General features: G+C 38.4%; 1 protein-coding gene across 2 annotated transcripts in view; it reads right to left on the bottom strand.

Moving 5' to 3' along the window:
- The window catches only part of ARHGAP28 (Rho GTPase activating protein 28), a 146,711-nt gene that overhangs the window by 51,480 nt on the left and 72,766 nt on the right, over positions 1–22,465 (bottom strand). For both annotated transcript variants that reach the window (XM_082853581.1, XM_082853582.1), the window contains exons 2-3: positions 14,859–15,061; positions 10,436–10,653 (exon numbers count right to left, since the gene is read on the bottom strand). In XM_082853581.1, the coding sequence (XP_082709707.1) occupies positions 10,436–10,653; positions 14,859–15,061 (421 nt within the window). The remainder of the gene's footprint in view (positions 1–10,435; positions 10,654–14,858; positions 15,062–22,465) is intronic.

Below are 22,465 nucleotides of genomic sequence, written 5' to 3'. Positions count from 1 at the left end.
AAAAGGATATTGAGCCTCATAAATGTCATGCACTGCAATAGAAATGAGTCTCAAAAGCAGACACTGCTGCCTGCCTGCCAAAACCCACTTTTCTTTTCTTCTTTAACATATATCATGATCTTGCTCCAAGATGCTGCGTGTCTATCTAAAAGGACTAAGTGTGATCATGTGATGGCTCCGTCCAAAGAGATTCAAGTGAAACCCTACTTGGTAGAGCACCCAGGAAGGCTAATGTTTTCTTGTTGAAGTGCATGGAATCAGCTGGCTGATGCTTCTCCCAGAACATGGGCATGGTACCTGTGATGCCCAGACATCCTGTAAGCATTAAATACTAGCCTGTATGCTGAGTGGAACAGAATGGAAAGATAAAAATTTGGTAGGTCCATGAGAGGGATATTAGTCAAACCAGCCGCAGACTTCTTATTTTGTAAGGAAAATAAACCTCTAATTGTCTAAGTCAGGAAGCTTACTGATTAAACTAAGCTACTTAAAAATCAGACTTTATGACTGTATTTTGGAGTGATTTACAAATCAAAAGCAAGAGTATTCAGGGTTTTTTTTCATTTTGAAACTGGAAAAACATTAGACTGATTATCTCACAAACACATATGACTGAACCAAATATTTCATTCCCATCAATGAGTATTGGAAAAGCTCTGATTTTCACTATGCAGCAAATGGATTTGAGACTATTCTAATTGCGATGTGCTGCACTGTAGGCCTTGTGCATATGCTCTAAGATTTTTAGCAGCATTTGTGATATAATGGCATTTCCCAAAATAAGATGCAAATATTCTACTCCATGATTAAAGCAACTTTTTGCAAAATTAAGCATACTGGATATTAATGAAATAAACTTTTACACGAGACCTTAGAAACATTTTTCATTTGACTTTTCCATATTTTCTAACTTTCCCCCAATGTGTATGTATTATATTGCTATGAAGAACACACATCTCTTTGGAAGGGCAAACAATGCTGAAAAGGCAGTACAAGAAAACTTAGGTCAGGATGGAGGTCAGAGAGTGTACCACTCTCAATCACTCAGAATTAGAGAAAGGGCGTATTTTTAAGTATAGCTCCAAGGGCACTGAAAACCAACAAAGTGTTCTAATAACAGATTAAAAATTGTTAGAAATTCCTGGAAAATAAAAAGTAAGTAATTTATTTCATAATTGTAAAGAAATTCTCAGCCTAAGGATAGCATAAGACAAAGAAAGGGCAAATCCACAAAAAAGCAAACAGACAAACAACCAAGCTTAGAGTGAAAACCACACAGGACAAGAAGGGGCCCCAGGGCAATGGCTAGGATAATTTATTGTAAAGTGTTTCCTTAAAGGAAGAGCCCGACGGAACTCCCAACAGTTCCCTTTACACTGAACAGCAGACGGCAGCCACGTATGGACCCAAGGAAAGCACTCTGAATGAAGTGAACTACCTGCCTTGGGAAGATGCCCAGGGTTGGGACCAAAACACACCTCAATATCAGGTCACTCTGGACCTTCATGAAAGACATGGATGGGAGAATAAAAGGAGAACATGATTTTTGTCTGGGAATGATGTCATTTGCCACTCTCCCTTTGGCATTGAAGGTATGTGCATGCGTGTATTTGTGTGTGTACGTGTGTATGTACGTGTGTCTACATATGCACACATGCACGGACTCACCCATGTGTGCTGTTAAAATAACGTCCATTCACGGACTGCTCACATACCTTACTGCTTACACAGGACCCAAGGTCAGCCCTCTTATTCAATAAAGAGCCCTTTGGGAAAATATCTGTATAATGGCAGAGAAATCATACAGCAATGACATATCCTAAAAGTCATTAACTAGTCAATCCAGACCATCACTAAGGATCATCAGCCACTGGAGAAAAATCAACACTATAAAAAAGTCAGCTGTGGAGAAAATCAACATTTTGGAAAAAAGGTATATTGATATACATTCTGGGAGAAAGAGATAAGTGAGGGAAGAGAAAAAGGCTTATAATGATTTAATAATTTCAGAGAGATCTGAGAGACTATTGCAATCATAAATCAGGACTAACTATAACAGTAAAGGGTAAATCAGTGAAAAAAGGAGGAGTTCTTATGAATTAACAGTATGATTGCTGAATTTAAAAATCAACAGGGACCCAATTATAACCACTCATGACAAAAATGAGAATTAGGTTTCCACAAAATGATGTAGACAAAACCTGCTAGCATACAGAACAAACGGAAAACAAAGACATGGGAAATATAAGAGACAACTTAAGAGCTGTGTGAGTTTAATGTAAGAAATGAAAAGAAGAAGAGAGAAAATGGAGATAATGAAGTAAAAGAAATAATGGGAAAAGAATGTTCAGAACTGAAAGGAAACATGTTTCAGAAACAAAAAGCTGAGTGCTGGATCATGATAAGAAAAAAAAAAAAAGATTTCATATCCTGATGGCAGTTCAGGTCTCTAACAACAAAGATAAACCTAAAAGCTTCCAGAAATATAAAAATGAGAGTAGGATGCAAATAAAGGAATGATTTAGAGAGGCATCAGGCTTCTCAACATTAACACTATATGAAAAGCAAATAGATTAATATTTACAAATTTCTGAAAGAAAATGAGCAACAGCCTAGCACACTGATACTAACCAGTTTAGGATTTAAGCCTTTTAGTTATTAAAATTTAGTATCCAGAGATATTTCTTGCCAGATTTGCTCAAAGGATAAAAGATGCAATCTGCTAAGAAGATGTAACAGTTTGTAATATATGTGATTATGGAAATTACTATTTCTACTCTTTTCTGTGGTCATTCTGGCGGGCTAGCCCTCATCCTCCTCCAGGGATAAGAGCAGTACTGCTTTCTCATTCTATGAACTGATGAGTAGTTCAGGGGTGTGTCTGGAATAAAACTTAATCGTTCTTGTTCACCTCAGTGGGAGATTTCTTCATGTGTTTCGTCACCACACTTGCCTTTAACCTTTAAAAGATGACAAGACTATCAAAGAATTGAAATAAAAGGGATAGTGCTAAAAGAGAAAAGAAACAAAATAAGCACAGACTCATCATGAGAGTCCACGGCTGGATGTGGAGTGTCAATGAGGCAACAAGATCTAAAACAAGACTCACTCTTACATGTTGCCTTGACATCCGGTAAAAGCGGGAGGGCCGTAAGTGGTCTAAGCCCAAGTTCCCCTCCCACTTTGCTCCCTCAGATAAGGTCCCCTAGTAAGACAACACTCCTTATCCAGGGAGCCAGACACAGTTCTTGCTTATCCCTGAGTAGTGGGTTTCAGTTTCCTGTCCACCCATGGAATTATTCAAACAAGCCAATCCATCCTCTGTGAGAACCAAGGGGGCACTCCCCCTCTTGATACTACAAAGCCTGGCTGTTCACTCTGTTCCCAAGTGCACCCCACATGTGGCTCTGTATGGTGTGCAGTGTCCTCCCTCCCTGGGCTGTGAGAACATGTAATAAATTGCTGTTGTCTCATCTTTCCAGTGTCAGGGGTCATGTGCTGAGCCATCCCTATAACCCCAAGGTGAAGAGGAGGCAATCAAAACAGTAGGTAGAGGTAGGTGGGGTGAAAAGCTCATAGAAATCGTTCTTTGAAAACACCCCGTGTCTACTCTGACTTGCCCCTCCTCTAGCTGAGAGAAGAGGTAGTGGCTGCTGTGAAGGGGAGCAGGCGGGCAGAGAGGAACAAATGCCTGGATCAAGTGTCCTGGCTGGAAGGATGGTATAGAAGACTCCCTGAACCGAGGGAAAAATCTTCCAACTCAACAGAAAATGTAAAGACCTCTGACTAGACAGAGTTCACACTCTTATGAGAAATGCAATGAAATTAGAAAAAAATTAGAGACAAAAATCTGAAAACAGGATTGCTCACAGCCCCAGCTGACCACCCTCCACCTCCAGACCTTGACCTACCCTCAGGCAACAGAAGAGCAGCCAGAACACAAACTGGCCACATCCAAACCCTTGAGCAGAATTTTGGAAGGGACCAGGGGCTAGCCTGTATCGAGACAATTGCAAGATGTGGACAGAGTGCCCCACATAAAATATATGCAAGATGAAAGTAAACTGTAGAGAATCTAAACATCATCATCATCATCATCATCATCAATCAGATCAAGAATGGTACAGGGGTTACTCTTAAAACAACAAAGAATCCCTCTTCCTCTGCTAGGAAAGAAAATAAAGAGCTAAAGAGAAGGAAACACATAGAAGCATGATAGAGGAAGGTCTCTTACTGTAAATTTTCTGCTGCCATGAGTCCAGGTGGAGGAAGATGTCAGGAACCCATGTCCTTCTCAGGGTGAAGGGTCACCACTTCAGTAAGAGGACCCAGGCCTCATGCCAGGAGGTACAGATCACAGCATGAGATTCATCTCTTTCACTGAAATAGCTTCACTGACAGTTTGGAACTCAGATCATCACTCTTTGAAATTTGCACTAAACTGGGTGAGGTGGGCTCTAAATAAAACGTGTTTACCTCCTGCGCAAGACTGTGCACTTTTTCCACTTATTGTTACACGTTCGGGATGCTACAGTGCTGCGTCCCACAATATATTTACATTTAGAAAGTAACTTAAATGCCAAAATATTTCTTACAGTGACAATTAAATTAATTTTGAAAGATTTATGGAAGGTAGCATAAAATTTTCCACTATGCACTCAGCAAAGAGAACAATAGTTTAGCTGATGACCTCCCACATGTACTGACTTCTGGCTGTGGCTGCAGCTGCAGCTGTGATTGTTTTTTTATTGTACGTACAAGCAGGCCCCATAGAATTTGCGGATTTAACTATTTAATTATTCATTCCTGAGTCTGAGTCCCCTTTTTTCTTCATTGTTACAAGGTAAGTAGGCTTTTTTTTTTTTTTTAAACTTTCCAGGCTGCCTTGAATTAACCACTTCTCCTGATCCCCTTGCTCTGTCTTACCAGTTGACCATTTCTGCAGGGAACTGCTGGCATCCCTTCTTCATCTGGGTTCACATCCAAAAGAGGAGCTGGGATACAACAAAAATCATCTGGCTATTGAGAAAAACGAAAGTGCATTTTTATTCAGGCATGTTCTCCCAAGGGTAACTGCATTTAATCACGTGTTACGCATACGATGTGCACATTCATACAGACATGTTGAGACACCCACAGATATGACTGCCTATGCGCTGATCACTGCATTTGGCCACTTAGCAGCCAGTCCTGGGAGCTCACCACACACCAGGCCCGGTGACAGACACTGGTACGTGTGGAAGATCCTGTCAACTGCCTGCCCCAAACCCAGTCACCTGTCTTCCTTAGTAGGACCCTGATTTTTTTTTTCAGGAACTTTTGTGTACAATGAAAAAATATCAACTTCCCAGGCTCTCTTGCAGCTAAGGATGATTGTATAACATTTCTAGGCAATGAGAGGTAACTGGAATTCTACCAAGTAAGACTTCTGGGAAACTGAAGTCAGAGAGATAGAGTCAGTTGGTACAAGCTCCAGGAACCACCAGGAACACGGGCATGCTGGCAGGAGTGGCCCAGCCCCCTTGGCAAGCAAAAGAATGAAGGCCACATGTGAAAGATAAAATAGAAAGATGGAAGGAAGCTGGATCTACGCTAAAGCAAAGATCAGTTTCCTCTGAAAGAGAGAAAAAACAAATTCATATTTGTATAAACTCATGATTTCTTGGGTTTTCTGGGCCATGCAGTCAAATGTATATGTGTGATATAACATTTTTTTTAAGGACTGTATGCCTATATTTATACAGTTAATTATGAGTTAGTCCCACCTTTAACGGTTTATCAATTATGAAATTAGATTGACTATTTTGCTCAATTAAATGTGTTACTGAAGGTAATAATTGATTCACATCTTCTGAATATTAGAAAAAATCTGTTTGAGCACTGAACTTCTGCTCATGATGAAATGGATTGTAGACCTTGCATTATGTATCCAAAGGGTGACTTAATATCTGTGATTTAGTGTATAAGAGCTCTACCAAAACAAGGGTTAAATATTCTATTCTTTTATGGTTAGAATTTCACTGAAAATTACATTCATTGGATATTTAATTAAATCATAAAATTTTATTTGGGCCCATAGAAATACTCATTTTTTACCTCGCTTGTCCATATTTTCTAAATTTCCATTAAAGACGATGTATTACTTTTATAATAAGGAAAAAACACATTTTTTGAAAGGAACAAATACTACTGAAAAATCAACGTAGGAAAATTGGATCAAGATATTACAATGCACATACCACATTCTTCTCCCCCTGCAAATCACTCAAAATGTCAAAGAGATACCTTTCTCAAAGAGTAGATCTAGAAACCACTAAACATTTCCATTAGCAGAACAGAAATTGTTGGATGCTTCTGCAAGATAAAAAGCAAGCAAGAGCGGTTTGATAAGGGTAGAGAAAAACTTCGGCCTGAAAAAAGGTATAAGAGAAAAATGTGTGGACGGTAAATGCTGATCCAGAAAAAGCACATATCCAGAGTGAAAATAAAAACAGCAGGAAGGCATCGCCCACTTCAGAAGGCAACAGCTGTTCAGGAGAACAGCAGGCAGCAGCTAAATGTAATTCCAGGATAAAACCCAAGTGTCCCCTCGGTGACAGAGTGACCACCTGCCTTGGGAGTGCTAGTGGCTGTCCTAGTATGGGTTCGGTGGTCCCGGATAGAAAGAATGTTGAATTGCACTTTATTGGGGGCTTCTAAAAGGATATAGACAGGAGTATAAAAAGGAAAGTTGGGTTTGCCTGAAAAGGAAACAAATTATGATTCTGCAGGATCTTGTTACTTTGGCATTGATACCATATTTATTTCTTGAAGTGAAGTGTGACAGTTGACATTGACACACTTCACCACTCATACAGGCCCAGACTCCTGTTCTGGGGGAGAGTTTTTGGGAGAAAACGGGTCTACATAACTGCATAAGAAATATATGACCACTACCTATACTAAGCAATCAGTCAATCTAGTTCTCCATTAATGAATATAAATCAATATCCAAAGATTAAAGTTAACTGAACAATAGCAATGTAATGATGCCAAAAATAAACAGATGACCCTGAAGGAAAGATATAATTCAAGGAAAAAAAGAGAACCTTGGAATTTAAGGTTTAATTTAGTACCTTCAGAGTGCTGAGAGGCTATTGCGGCTGAGAAACAGGAACAGATCACAAAATAAAGGAAAAATTAGGGGAAAGGAGGGGCTTCAGTAAGTTCATAAGAGGACTATTAAAGTTTTAAAAATTAATGAAAGGTGAAAGTGTTAATACAACCAAGGCCAAATTAATGATATAAAAGATGAAGTTGAAGGGACAGCCAAGAATGTAGAGCAAACATACACAAAAACAAAGCTTGGAAAATAGGACATTTAAGAGATATTGAGATTCAATCCAAACAATGAAACAATCATCTAACAACAATCATCTAATAACAATCATCTAATATCCAGAAGGAGACAGTGAGAAAATGAAGGGAATAAATACTTGTTTTAAACGTTAGAAGAAAATATGCAGAATGAACAAGCTGAAGAATGAAAGAGCTCACTTGGTAGTGACCAGGATGAATTTTTTTAAAAAGGAAAACTGCTAAAATTTCAAGGTTCCAACAATAAAAAGTGAAATTCACAAAGCTTCCACATTTGTATATAAAGGAATGAAGTTGACGTAGATATTGTGCTTCCCCACAGCAATGGTGCGTGAGAGAAGATAACGGACAAATATTTTCAAAATTCTGAAGAAAAATGATTTTGAACCTGGGATTCTATATGCAAAAAATTAAAAAAACTAGGATAATCTACATATTTATTTTTTAAATTATTTATCTTCATTTGGTGAGTATAGTGGGTCAGATTCATAATTCTAAGATTAATGCAAAATTACCTAATGCAACTTGTAATGTTAAAACTTTATTAAGAAAATGGAATGGAAACTTTATGTAATTGTTCTATTAATGTAGGTAAACGATGACAAAGACAGAAATAAAGAATAGGAGAGAATAAGGAAGGGAGAGCAGGGAAGAGAAGAAGGAGGAGGAGGGAGGAACTGGTATTCATGACGTCAAATTCAAATCGGAAACTTAAAAGTTTAGGTACATTTCTAAGAACCTCCAAGTCTATTTACCTGCAGAAGCAGATGCTGAAGTTTTTAGGAGAAAACAATCTTGTGGGAATGTTTATTAGGACTTACACATTGTAAATATACCATATTTTTAAAAGGCTGGCTTTATATGGCTTTTTACATTTTTGACAAAGAACAATGTGAATTTTTAAGCAGCATAATACAATGCCAGGCTTTCCCTGACTTCCAGGTGCCCCACTTCTCAGGACAGCACAAGACCTCTACTCCCTGGAATATATGGTCATTCTTTTACCTGTGACCACTTCCCCTGCCTCATTCCCCATTCTCTCTAGAACTGGGGCTTCCGCAGCAAGACTTGGGGGGTATGTGGGAGAAGAGGAAGGCAGACAGGAGGAAGAGCACCCGGGGCTACTCCCCTTGCCCACCAAGAATGCGGCCCTCTCTCTGCCTTTGCTGGAGTTAAACACCAAAGAGTTTATTGCACTTACATGTTACGGAAAAGTAAGACTCTTCATTTCATTTTATACTTAAGCCCTAATGTGTGAAGTGCCCACCTTACGATTCCCTTCGGGGTCCAAGTGAAAGAAATGGGAGAAGCACTGCTTCTATGTGACTATAGCGCAACGTTTTGCGAAACCTAGAGAGGCTAGTTATGCATTTTCTTGAGTAACTGGAGGATTCAGGAGAAGCTATAGACCCATATTTTGCAGTTTGCTAGGGAAGAGGAAAAATATTAGTCTGAAGTAGCTGGAAACAGAAATGGGGAAAGGACGCATGTAGGCCAAGTTCTTAGGATTCTCTCAAGATGATCTGGGAGATAACTGGAAAATGACCCAGGGAATTTAAACCTGCAGGGTAAACCTTTTCTTTGATAGGCATCTTGTCCAGGACTCATGTGGCTGGAGCCCTAGCCTCAAGCTGTGGGCATCACCTTTACTCAGTTACAGCTTGAGACAATCTCACCTTCCATGAAGACCCAGGTTTCAACTAGGCTGAAAGTTCAAACAGCGTAGAACTCAAAATGGCTTACCTTGAGTATATATCATTATATACAGCAGAGGATTCTAGAACTGTGTTCATTATACTGGCTACAAGCCACATGTGACATTTTAGATTCAAATCAATTACAATTAAATACAATTAAAATTTTAGTTCCTTACTTACACTAGCTACGTTTCAAGTGCTAATGCCACATGTGATGGGGGCTTCCATATTGGACAGCACAGAAATAGATCATTTCCATAGCCGTAGAAAGTTCTAAAGGACAGCGCTCTTCTAGGACATTGTAAACACAAATACAAAGCTTAACTTTGTATATGTGAGCTGCCCTGGCAACACCCCGCTGTGATTAATGTATCTAAGAGAAGATCTGACTTACAGACAACCTAAACTAACTCAAATTAGAGACTGTCTTCAGTTATGCCAGCTACCCAAGATCCTTGAAGTTTTAATTTATGTCACTATTGATATTACAATTAAACAGATGAGAAACCTAAATCAAAGTGATTAACCAACTTGCCCCAGGCAACTTTACCTGTGACTGCAGCAGAATATCAAGTTCCCCTTTTCCTATATATGAATTAACCCGAAGTTCCAAGAATCCTATCTGCATAGAACCTGATAGGAGAATTGCACAGAGAATGTATCCAGTAATTATCTGTTGCATCAATGACACAATTATTTCAATGCAACACTGCAATGATGCAATAAATGGATGAATGAATGAACTGTAAAGCAGAGCTACCAGTAAAACAACCACAGAAATAGGAGGACGTGACTCAGCCTCAGAAGTAAAACTGTGGCCGTGGAATAGCCGAGGGTACGCTGGCATTTCAACCAGCCATTTCTCAGAAAACATGTGATGCTTCCCTCATGGTTTTTTGAATCATTCTCTGGCCCATTTGATTAATGCTGTATCTTTCACTTTTCGTCATTTTAATTTCTTTGAACATAAAGGGTACCCTAACCACTCTCCCATCCCCACCCCCCATTAAAACAAACTACACAGACTTGCATATAATACTTGGGCCCACTTCTCTGGGACTCCTTTGCCTGTCCACAGAGTTTCCATTCAGTGCTGAGGTTTAAGTAAAGGCTCCGTGTATCTCATCCACAAAGACTTGCTCCATTACCAAAGAAGTGATCAACTTCAAAAGAAGGGAATAAATTTTGTGTGCGGGGAGACTGCTGTATGGGGAATAAGAAATAATCACTTAAGTTTCAAATTTGCAAAATTTTGCAGTTTGCTGTCTGCTTTACTTTTCTCTTAAAGCTAGAAGATGATTGACCTTTTCTGATAATTTTTCCGCATTCCCCTTCCCTCCCCTCAAGCAAACCAAACCTTTTGAGCCCTGTTCACTACTTACAGGAGATTCGCTGACTCCAAAGATGTCTCTGACATCCCTGATGGATTGCTTGTTCTTTTTTCTCATGGTTTGAGTGTAAGTATTATATCTCTTCTTCACTGCAGCTGCTTGGGTTCGAGTCAAAGTCGAGAGCAAGGCTTTGCCACCCTCCTCTTCATCACCCGAGATCAGGGTTGATAAACCTACATCTTGCAACCACTCTGCTTCGAGTTCTCCTTCTGTAAGATGAAGTTACCAAGAGAAGGTTAGAATATTCTGAGATTGGAAGCCATGCATATCTGTAAGTCTGTACACATCAGCAAGTGAGAAATAATCACTAGACAATATATTAAGACCATCCTGGACGTTGAGGACATTATGCCAAATGAAATAAGTCAGACAGAGAAAGAAAAACACCAAACACCATACGATCTCATTATATGTGGAGTTTAAAAACAAAACAAAGCAAAATGTCCAAGCTCATAAATATAGGGAACGGATTGGTGCTTACCAGAGGCCAGGGGTGGAGGGTGCGCGAAATGGGTAAAGGTGGTCAAAAGGTACAAACTTCCAGTTATAAAATAAAATAAATATGTCATGGGGATGTCATGTACAGCATGGTAACTATAGTTGATAATGCTCTATTGCATATTTGAAAATTGTTAAGAGAGTAGGATCTTCAAAGTTCTTACCACAAGAAAAAACATTTTGTAACTATGTGTGACGATGGGTATTAACTACACTTATTTTGGTGACTGCTTTACAATGTATTCAAATATCTAATCATTATGTTTATACCTGAAACTAATATAATATTGTATGTAAATTAAACCTCAAAAAACTTTAAAAGACCATTCTTTTTCCCATAGTAATTGTGGGAACGGCATATAGGAATGAATAAAAGGTCTGTATTGTATTTTTTTACGTAAGTCAAATTTTTAAAGTATCTTCTAGTAGAGTAAGGTTATTTGGCAGATTTGGGAAGGTAATTTTCCTTACCAGACAGTTAAATATAAGCCATATCTGAACAGCCAATTTCAAAAAATGATAAAATATTAATATCTAAACTAAAACCATGACAGAAAAAATGTGGTTTAATGGCACACAAAAGAATTTTTTAATCACACAAATTCAGGTTCAAATCCCAACCATCATTTACTAACTGAATGACTTTGGAGAGTTTTAAGTATCTCTAGATCTCGTGTCCTCTTGGCAAAACGGAGGTAATAATCACCAAAGTATTAGGTGGCTATGAGGATTATTTTATCAATGAATTTGTGACAGATGGCAAAAATCTAGAACAGAGTATGTGTTCAATAGATAGTTGTTCTCTTACTTTTCTCCTTATTTTGAACATTAGGTAATCTTTCCTTTTCTCAGAAGGCAGCTAAAAAACCTTAAAATTCATCATGATGAAGATCAATCGCTATTATAAATTAGATGTGCGGAAATACTAAAGAATTCAGAATAACAACATCATGTAACAGAAAATCCACTGTACACACTATAACATTCTGGGAACTATGCTAAACAGGCATTACCTGAATAACATTTCTTTTAAAGAGCAGAATTGACTGGTTTGCAAGTACACTATCAAATCATCAGTCCAGAGGCGTTGGACTCTGCTTATGTTATTCTATCACTGGTACATGAACAAAAGCCTTCCCACGTGTTTTACAAGAAAATGAGAAAACTTTTTAAACTGAATAATAATGAAAATATGAAATATCAAAATTTGTGGGACGGAGTGAAGTCACAAAGGAAAAAGTAAAACTGTCTCTATTCACAAATGATCTCTTTGTTTATGTAGAAAATTCTAAGAAATCTAGTAGTAGACAACTCCTGGTAAGTCAATTTAGAAAGGTAATGAAATATAAGGTCAAGTACAAAAATCAATTGTACTGCACACCAGTTGCAAACAATTAAAAAATGAGAGAGGTGAGAGAACAAGAGAGAGACACCCCATTAAAAGAAATAGTCAAAAGATTTCACAAAGCAAGATATATGAATGGACAATAAGCACAGGAAAAAGCGTTTGACATCATTAGTCATCGGTGAAGTATAATTACAACCACAACGAGATACCTCCACACATCCCTAGAATCATTCATGTTAGTAAGTCCTAAAACATCAAATGTTGCAAGGATGTGAAGCCGCTAGACTTGTCTGTCAGATACTGCTGGGAGGAGTGTGAAGTGGTGCAACTACTTTGGAAAAATGCTGGCAGTTTCTTATATAATTACACATATTCTATGAAAAATATATATATCCAAGAGAAATAAAAATATATCTCCACCGAAAGACTTCTACAAGATTGTTCACAGCAGCCTTATTCATAATGGCCAAAACTGCAAACAACCATTAACAGTTAAATGTATAGACAAATTATGGCATATTCATACAACAGAATACTGCTGTCATGGGTTGAATTGGGTCCCCAAAAAGATACATTGAAGTTCTAACCACCAATACAGGTGAATGTAACCTTATTTGGAAACAGGGTCTTGGCAGGTATAATTAGGATTTAAGTTGAGGTGAGGTCATACTGGAGTAGAGAGGGCCCTTGATCTGATATAGCTAGTGTCCTTATAAGAAAAGGAGGTGAGACACAGACAACAACACAGGGAGTAGGCTACGTGACTACAGAGGCAGAGAATGGCAAGTGTTGTCTACAAGCCAAGGAACAGCTAGGATTGCTGGCAACACCAGAAGCTAAGAGAAAGACATGGAACAGATTCTTCCCTACCATCTTCAGAGAGAGGAGGGCCCTGCTGACCCCTTGATTTTGGACTTCTAGTCTCCAGAACCACAAGAGAACAGATTTCTGTTGTTTTAAGCCACCTAGTTCTGTGGTACTTTGTTACAGCAGTGCTAGGAAACTAATACAAACTATCCCATAATAAAAAGCAATGAAATAGTAATACACCAAATGAATCTCAAAAATATTATGTTCAGTGAAAGAAGCCAAACCCAAAACTATATGCTGCAAAAACATCAGAATCTTGGTTGTCTCTGGCTAGGGACAGCAAGTCACGGGGATGATGAGATTGGGAAAAACCATGAGGAAATTCTGAGTTGACTGAAATGTTATGTCGATTTGTGTGCGGTTACAGGGTTAGTATTTGTCAAACGTCACTGAATTGCACACTTAAGATCTAGGCATATGCTTCAAGGAAAATAATATCAGGCAAATAAATTTTGAACTCCAGTTAGTAGGTATGCTTTTTGTAGAAGTTTATGTTAGCAAGCCTGAGAATGTTTTCTGTATACTCTAGGCTTGAGCAAATGAAAAAGTACATTGAGGAACAGGTTTGTCATTATTGGAGAAGGGGGTTATAAATACAGAAAAATGGAAGACAACAAACTTTGTGGCGTTGGATTGGAATTGGAGGTTATCAGTACGAACTCATGATTTTTAATATAGATAGCTAGCTAGCTAGTAAGAAAAAAGAAGTGGAGAATAAGAGGTATTTTCCTTTATGTGTCTTTCTGGATCTGAAAAGGCAAAATGTAAGTATGTAAGGAAAAGGAATAAAAATATCCTTCTCTGATGCAGGACAGTTCCCTTGAATGGATTTTCGTTAAATCTGTGGTGGGACTTTTTATTTCTAATGTTAAGTGAAATATACTAATTGTGGTACATCTGAACTATTGTTTTTCAGATCTAAGAAGGATAGGCTTGTAGAAAGGGAATAAAGAAAAAAAAGTTTTTTAAAGTTTATCTTGATAGTTGTCTTGAGGTTAATCACTGGCTAATGAAAACATTCTTAGATACTTGCTAAACTACCTTCAGTCTTTCTTATGCATTTACTTGTCCATAGGTAGTACCTGGAGAAGATAACCTATGCTTTTAATCTCAGGTGAGTAATTTTGTACTTTTTGACAATTACGGACAATTATACTTTTTGGGTCCTCAACCTTCTTGTTTAATTTCACTGGAAACTAGTATAATTGACATATCTGACACGGCTCTTATTTGGTGAAGTACTAGATTATCCGTTCTCTAAATACATTAATGCTAGTACATGCTTCATAGCTAAATATTTTTAATCCAGAATTATGTTGGTAAATTTTTTTTCTGTCTGTCTCTCTCTTTTGGTAATTAACGGTCAAGTATACAAATATAAAAGCCATCAAAATGAGAATACTCAATCTGCTAGATGATTATGAATCAAGTCAACAGACGGGTACAGCATCCCTAAGTGGTGATACGTAAAGGATCAATTTGCATTGTGTTGACAGCCCTCCTTCAGGTCATGTCACCTTACACAGAAGCCACCCTGAGCCAGACCAGCAGATATAAATCCGTGGGAGCAGGCAGCTGATTTGCCAAATTCTACTGGTTCACTTGTTAAACTACTAGTGGAATGATTTCTACCTGCCAACAGAATAAGAGAGCATACAAAGAAAGACAGCACAGGGGAAGACCAATCTAGCATCTCACCATCCAGGGGCTTGGCCTCAGCTGGCGTCTGCTCTTCCTGAACTCCCAGGCTGTTCTCTTTGATACTTTCTATTTCCCGCCAGAAATCCTCCATGGAGGCGCTGTCTATGGAGGCTTGAGAGTTGGAGCGGCTGAATGCCGGGGATTGTAAGGATTCATTGGAGAGCATCCTGCTAATTCTTCGGCAGCGAGAAATGGATTTTCTGAGAAAAGAATAGTATCTGTTAACGAAAATCAGTGTCTCATGTTACAAATCACAAAATTAAATTTAGGTGTGATATCAATGGAGAGATGGAGTTAGTGTGAAAGAGAGGGGTTTGAGGGAATAACCTCCAGTCTGCGGTGGCCCCGTCCTTTTCATTCTCTATAATTCATAATGACTTTGTGGCCATGCGGAAATTACCACAAAAATACTTTTTATACCTTTCACACATTCATAAAGTGGGAAGCTGTTCATGTTAGTCAAAACATATATAGTAAAAGTTAGCCCCTGTAAAGTATCTAAGGTGATGTCAGAGAAGAGTGAAAAAAGCTGGCTGCTCACATCCAGTGGGGTGGGTACTATTAAGCAAACAAAATAAGCATTGGCGAGGATGTAGAGAAACTGGAACCCTTGTTCATTGTTGGTGGAAATGTAAAATGGTACAGCCTCTGTGGAAAACAGCATGGCAATCCCTCAAAAAATCTAACAGAACTACTGTGATATCCAGCAATTCCACTGACTCTACGTACAAAAGAACTGAAAGCAGAGTCTTGAAGAGATACATGTACATCCATGTTCATAACAATGATTCACGATAGCCACAAGGCAGAAGCAACTTAAACATCCACTGACAGACCAATGGATAAGCAAAATGTGGTCTATTCATACAACGAAATATTATTGAGCCTTAAAAAGAAAGGAAATTCTGACACATGCTACAACATGGATGAGCCTTGAGGACATCAGGCTAAGTGAGATAAGCCAGTCACAGAAAAACAAACGCTGTAGGATTCCACTTATGTGAGGGACCTAAAGGAGTCAAACGCCTAGAGACAGAAAGTAGAATGGTGGTTGTAAGGGTCTGCGGGGAAGGAGGCATGGCAAGTTATTGTTTGACAGGTAGAGAGTTTCAGTTTTACAAGATGAACGAGTTCTGGAGCTGGAAGGTGGAGACGGTTGCACAACAGTGTGAATGTGTTTCATGCCACTGAGCTGTAGGCTTAAAGGGGTTAATATGGTCAATTTTATGTCGCACATTGTACCAGAATTTAAAAACAAATATTTTTAAATTTAAAGATACATTTTTTAAAAGTTAGCTGTTGAGAAAATGAGCTAATGAGAGGAAATAATCCATGACACTAAACGGAAAAACTCTGTATTAGGATGGGGAAGTGGGGCACTGACTCAGTTCAGGGAGAACCAGATCACCACCAAGGGAAAGGCCCAAATGCTTAGGGGGGCAGCGAAGCTCCAGGTATCGCCACCCAGCAGGACCACTGCTAGCCTAGCAGACAACAGCTGAACAAGGCACAGAGCAGCTCCATGGGATGCTTTCCTCATGGGATTGCTGCGAGGACTAAGTGAGTTAGAACACGTAAAGCATTTAGGACATAAAACATCCAACAGATGTTAGTCTAAAAAACAAGAGACACAGTAGGGGAGACAGATGCCAAAATGCTGGAATTCTGAGAGAGTCTGGAGATTTACATAAAAATAAAATATTTTATGCGAGGTGGTGGATGCATTAACTAACCTTATTGTGGTAATCATTTAGCAATATATACATATATCAAACCTTCAGGTCGTACTCCTGAAATTTACCCCATGTTATATGTCAATTCTATCTCAATAAAGCTGGAAAAATTTTTAAATGTTTGACTCTATGATATATGATTGACAAATATTACACTTCTTAGGAACAGAATGTTTGATTACATACAACACTTCAGTCCTCAACCAGGAAGAATGACTGAATTACTCTATGCAGTATGATCTTCTGTTCTTATTCTTACATGATTTTTTTTTCTTTTTAATTTTCCAGTTGGAGTGTGTATGCAACTCCTGTCAAAGGACTCCTCCACACTTGCTTTCTTCTCCTTGGGTCCAGGTGGAATTGAACCAAAAAGTTGAGACTACTTAACCAATGTGTGGTCAGAGCTGTTTTATCCAAAACAAGAAATCCAGATAGAAAGAGCAATGACATAGTAATGTCCAACCGTGGCATTCTGACTCGCTTAGGACAATTCAATTTTGACATTCAGAGCAGCAGTGGATTACTACCAAACTTAGCCGTGTCCTAGAGCATATGTAAAGCACACTGATATGTATAACAGTACAAAAAGAAAGGGGAATAAGAAAAAAGTTCCATGTGCTCATATGGTCTATACCTCTAGGAATCCTAGATTTCTCAATCATCTTTAGTATAAATTTCTAGAATTTGATCATTGATCCTGAGACTGTACCAGACTGTAAGTAGTTCTAGTTTTGCAGTGAGTTAGCCAACTTATTTTTAAAACTCAGAGCATTTCAGGAAAATATTAGATACCCACTTTTATTTTTTTTATTCTTTGCTGATAAAAATAATTTTATGACGCTTTGATAATTGGGTGATGAGAGTTCTTCACTGAATTCTTTACAGTTTGACAAGACAGACACATTCTAGTGGTTGAAATACATAGGAAATCAACACAGGTCATGAAGGCAGTTACTGCTCCCTTTACTATTTTTAGGCTCTTCAGCCTTTTCTCTTTTGAAAACCACTAATGAATTCATAGAATTATAGTATATAAACATCTACTTCTGTGAAACTGTAATCAGTTACCGCTGCTCACACAGCCTACTGCCCTCCGTGTACCATATTCAGGAAAAAGTATATAGATGCCCAAAACATTCTCTAGTTCCAGTTTGGGTTTTTTTTTTAGGTTTATTCTTTGAAAATGAATATAACTTATAAAAAATTAACAGTCTTAACAGAAGACATGGACTAAGTTTTTAAAAATTATAAGGCGGTATATTATAAGCATAAAAGTTTAAGTAATACACAATTTATAAAGCGGAAGCTGAAGGTTTCTTCCTATCTGTATCATATCATATTGTTCGATAAGCTGCTTTGCTTTCCCCACTCAAAAACATGTCATAGAGCTTCCCTGGTAGCACAGTGGTTGAGAGTCCGCCTAACGATGCAGGGGACACGGGTTCGTGCCCCAGTCCAGGAAGATCCCACATGCCGCGGAGCGGCTGGGCCCGTGAGCCATGGCCACTGAGCTTGTGCATCCGGAGCCTGTGCTCTGCAACGGGAGAGGCCACAACAGTGAGAGGTCTGCATACCGCAAAAAACAAAAACAAAAACAAAAACATGTCATAGGTATCTCTTCCATGCCAATACAGAGATAACACCTCAATGGCTGCATGGAAAAGCACCATTTCTCTTAGAAATTAAGAAAACATGCAGATATACCTAAGCACTGAAAATGTTTGAAAAAGTGAGAAATTTGGGAAATATTAAGTGAATCTTAGAAGATGAGGGGCATATATATTTAGGGCTAATAATGATCCTTTTAGTTACAGCACAGTTTCTTACTCATGCAAAGGGAATACTGGTAGAATCTCAGAGAACAGATCTTCATAAACTTCTGCTGGGAACGGGAGGATTGGAGGTGAAATACAGGTCATGAACATCTGCGTAACACACTGGTTTCATCTGAGACAATCCACCCAAAGAATCCTTTAATTGCAATGGTCAACTATTTTTTTTGGCAAGTAAGTCAAACAGCATTTTTGGGATAAGCGCATTTGGAAGAGTTCTCACTTTTTTAGTTAGGGATCCAAATATCTCCCCCTTCACCGCAGGGTAGAGTAGGGACCGTGACCTTCCAGTCTTAAAGTATTACATAATTGTGATGCTTGGGCTCATCTACCACTTTGATGAGCCTCACAGCTTCAAACCTCACCATATTAGGATAAACAGAGCTTCAGCTTCATCAGCTGTTTGTTATTTTTTATTCCAAAACAATACCAGGAAAACACTACATGAAAAACAGAATGCAACTGTTACACAGCATTATATAGCAACTTTTGTTGGGAAAACACCATTAGGTTTGTGGGTTTTTTTTAGCCACGCCATGCGGCATGCAGGATCTTAGTTCCCGAGACCAGGGATTGAACCCGGGTCCCCTGCAGTGGAGGCACAGAGTCTTAACCACTGGACCTCCAGGGAAGTTCCAAAACACCATTAGGTTTAAAATTAGATTTAAGTGGATGATAATTACCATAAATTCAAAGTGGCATTAATAAAAAAATTTTTTAAAAAGATTTTACTATTCCATTTTCCCCTCCATAATGTTTTTAGAAATACCTTATATTTTAATGATTACTGGAGATGCTACAACTTCAGAACAATGCAAATAACGTATAAGAGTTTAATTCTCCCTCCACCCCTTATTATATTACTATTGTCATACATGTTGCTTCTTCACATGTCTACACCCCACAATGGTTATTATTTTTGTTTCTTTTAAAAAGTCAATAATCTTTTTAAAAATTAAATAAGTAGTCTTTTATGTTTATCCTTTCTGGTGCTCTTCATCCTTCCTGCATGTCCATGTATCCATAACAGATCATTCTAATCGGTTTTGAGAACCTCCTTTGGTATTTCCTCTCTTTTTCTTTAGCATTTCTTGTACTATGGATCTGCTGGCAACAAATCCTCTCATATTTCTTTCTGAATATGTCTTTAATTCACCTTCATCTTTGATAAATATATTTCCTGGGCATAGGACTCTAGGCTGGCAGCTTTATTGTTGTTTTTATAATCCTTTTAAAGACGGCATTCCATTGTCTTCTGTATTCTTGATTCTGATGAAAACGCAATTATAACTCTTACTGACATGCTTCTAAATATAATGTTCTTCCTCTCTAACTGCTTTTAATAGATTTTTTCCCCTTATCTTTTGATTTTAGAAGCTTAATTATAAAATGCCTAGATTGTTTTATTTGTATTTATTCTACTTAAGGTTTACTGAGCTTCTTGAATCTGTGGGTAGATGTATTTCATCAACTTTAGGGTAGTCATCCATTTTCTCTTCAAGTATTTCTTCTGTCCAACTCTCTCTCTCCTCTTCTTCTGGAACTCCAATAACACAACCAATATTGTCCCAAATGTCCAACCCTCACCCCTTGTACTTCAGTTTAGGGAATTTCTACTACCCTGTCTTCAGGTTCACTTTTCTTTTCTTCTATGTGCCCAGTGCTAGTTAAGACCATCCAATGAATGCTTCAATTCTGATACCATGTTTTTTCATATCAAGAATGTCCTATTAGTTCTTTTTAAAGATTCTATCTCTCTGTTGACATTACTCATCTTTTATCCCTTTTCTCTGTCTTTTTAACATACTTATTATTGTTATTTAAAAGTTCTTGTCTCAGTGCCAACATCTGTGCTGTCAGTGCATCTGCTAATATTGATTAAAAAAACCAGTCAATTGTCTATGGATCATATTTTCCTTTTCTTTTACAAATCTCATAATTTTTTGTTGACTTTGTTTTTAAAAGAACTCTAGAAAACTGGAGTAAATAGTAATTTCCCCAAGAAGGGTAAGCTTTCTGTCTGGTAGTTGAAATGAGGTACAGATCACTTCAACCCATTTAAGGAGCTGAGGTGGGTCTGGGCTGAGTTGCAACTTTGATCAGTTTTAGGTTACCTCTGATTCCAAATGTTTTGAGGGGGTTGATCTGTCCTGTGTGTATTATAGGTACCTCCCTCAACAGGGCTTTCGGATAAACACCACAGGACTACAGAAATTGCTCTCTACTTTAGAGCCTAGCCGCGAGCCTCCTGTGTTGTTGGGCTCTCAGCAAAATCCCAAGGGGTAGAGTTGTCAGACTTGGAGAACTAGCTCTGCATTTGGGGCTTCGACAGATTCCAACCTTTTGTGCCAGTGCAGGCAGCCCCATGGGTGTCTCCTCTCCCCATACAGTCCTTCTGCCAAGGGAGGTGTGATCTTCTGCCCAGCAGTACACAGACTCAGGGAGAGACACACACTGAAGTGACTGCTGGGCTCTGGCCGCCTAGGAAGAGCTCTTCCCTCCCTGGAACTGAGTACCTTTAGACTTCTTTGCATCCACAGCTCTCCATTATAAACAGCTTTAAAACATATGATTTTACATGCATCGTCTCTTCTCTAGTTGCAACAGTGAGAAAGATAATCGGCTGCAACCTAGTCTGTGTTCTAACTGGAAATGAAACTCCCACAGAACACTGTATACACATCAGATATTTTTAAAATGCTGCATCTACTAATGAACTGCTTGCTCTGTCTAACCACAAGTTCAATTGTTCTGAGTATATTCCACAGAATATTTCAAAAAAACATACTTCTTGCTATGAAATATTCTGTGGCCTTTATTATTTCTTATTTTATAAAGAATTTCACATGAAACAATTTACTATCATACACATTCCATCATTTGATTCTTACCTTAACCTCCTGAAGTAGTCAAAGCAAGTATTATACATCTCAGTATACAGTAAGGGAAACAGTTACAGAGAGTAAAGTGAAGACACATTAACTTCCCACCACAATTACAATAAAATGCATATTCTTTTCTATGACATCATAGCCCAGCATGTTCTGTCCTCAAACGTCTTATCCAGTCTCACCTTATATCACTCTCCCCTAGCACTAGCACCAGGCCTGCTAATCTTTTCTCAGTTTATCTAAAAAGTCAAGCTCTTCCTTCCCTTTCTCTTACCGTTTTTTTCTGCCTGGAACATTCTGTCTATTTCCATGGCAAGATGCTTCTCATCATTCAGCTCCTAATGTAAATGTCGCCTCCTCAGGGGATCTTTTCCCGGCCACCCTAACATAGCATTCCTCCAATTACCCACCATCTCAGCTTTCTGCATTTCCTTCTTCTCACTCATCAACAACATAACTTTATCTATTCACCTACTTCATTTCTGGGAACTATTTTCCCCACTAGAATATAGAGGAACCGTGTCTGTCTTATTTACACAGTATCTGGCCAATAGCAGGAACTCAGGAATATTTGCTGAATGAATGACTAGGGACAGTGAAGCCAGGATATGAATTCACACGTTTTCAATTCTTTCCATGCTTTCCCTACAGTAATCCTTCTTAATTTCAAATGTCTCCTCAGGTATTTGCATATCTGTGTATAGCTCTACATATTTTTATACCAGGAATATAGTATCGTGATTTAGAGAAAAACTCTGAAGACAGCTGGTCCAGATTTGAATGTGGGCTCTGCCACTTCCTAGATCTACAACCTTGAGAAAGGAATTGAACCCTTGCGCCTCCATTTCCTAATCTGTAAAATGGGAATATTAATCACATACATGCCCTGGGTTATTATGAGGATTAACTGAGTAAATACATGTAAAATGCATGGCACATAGTAATCCCATGCGTTATTACTATAATTTAGCTAATTTGTTGGCATGCCTATGGCTAGGTTTAGGGTCAGACTAAAACGGGTGGTAAAATATCACAGCAGCACTAAAATTTACTAGGAATATAATGAGATAAATAAAACTGCATTTATCAGAACTCATCTCTGATCCAACCCCACTCCCAAGCCTTGTTTCTCCAACTCCCTTAGGCCA

This window comes from Leucopleurus acutus, assembly GCF_964270905.1.
Source record: "Leucopleurus acutus genome assembly, chromosome: 13".
Lineage (NCBI taxonomy): Eukaryota > Metazoa > Chordata > Mammalia > Artiodactyla > Delphinidae > Leucopleurus > Leucopleurus acutus.
Note: the sequence above shows the minus strand (reverse complement) of the source record. Positions and strands in the feature narration are given on the sequence as shown.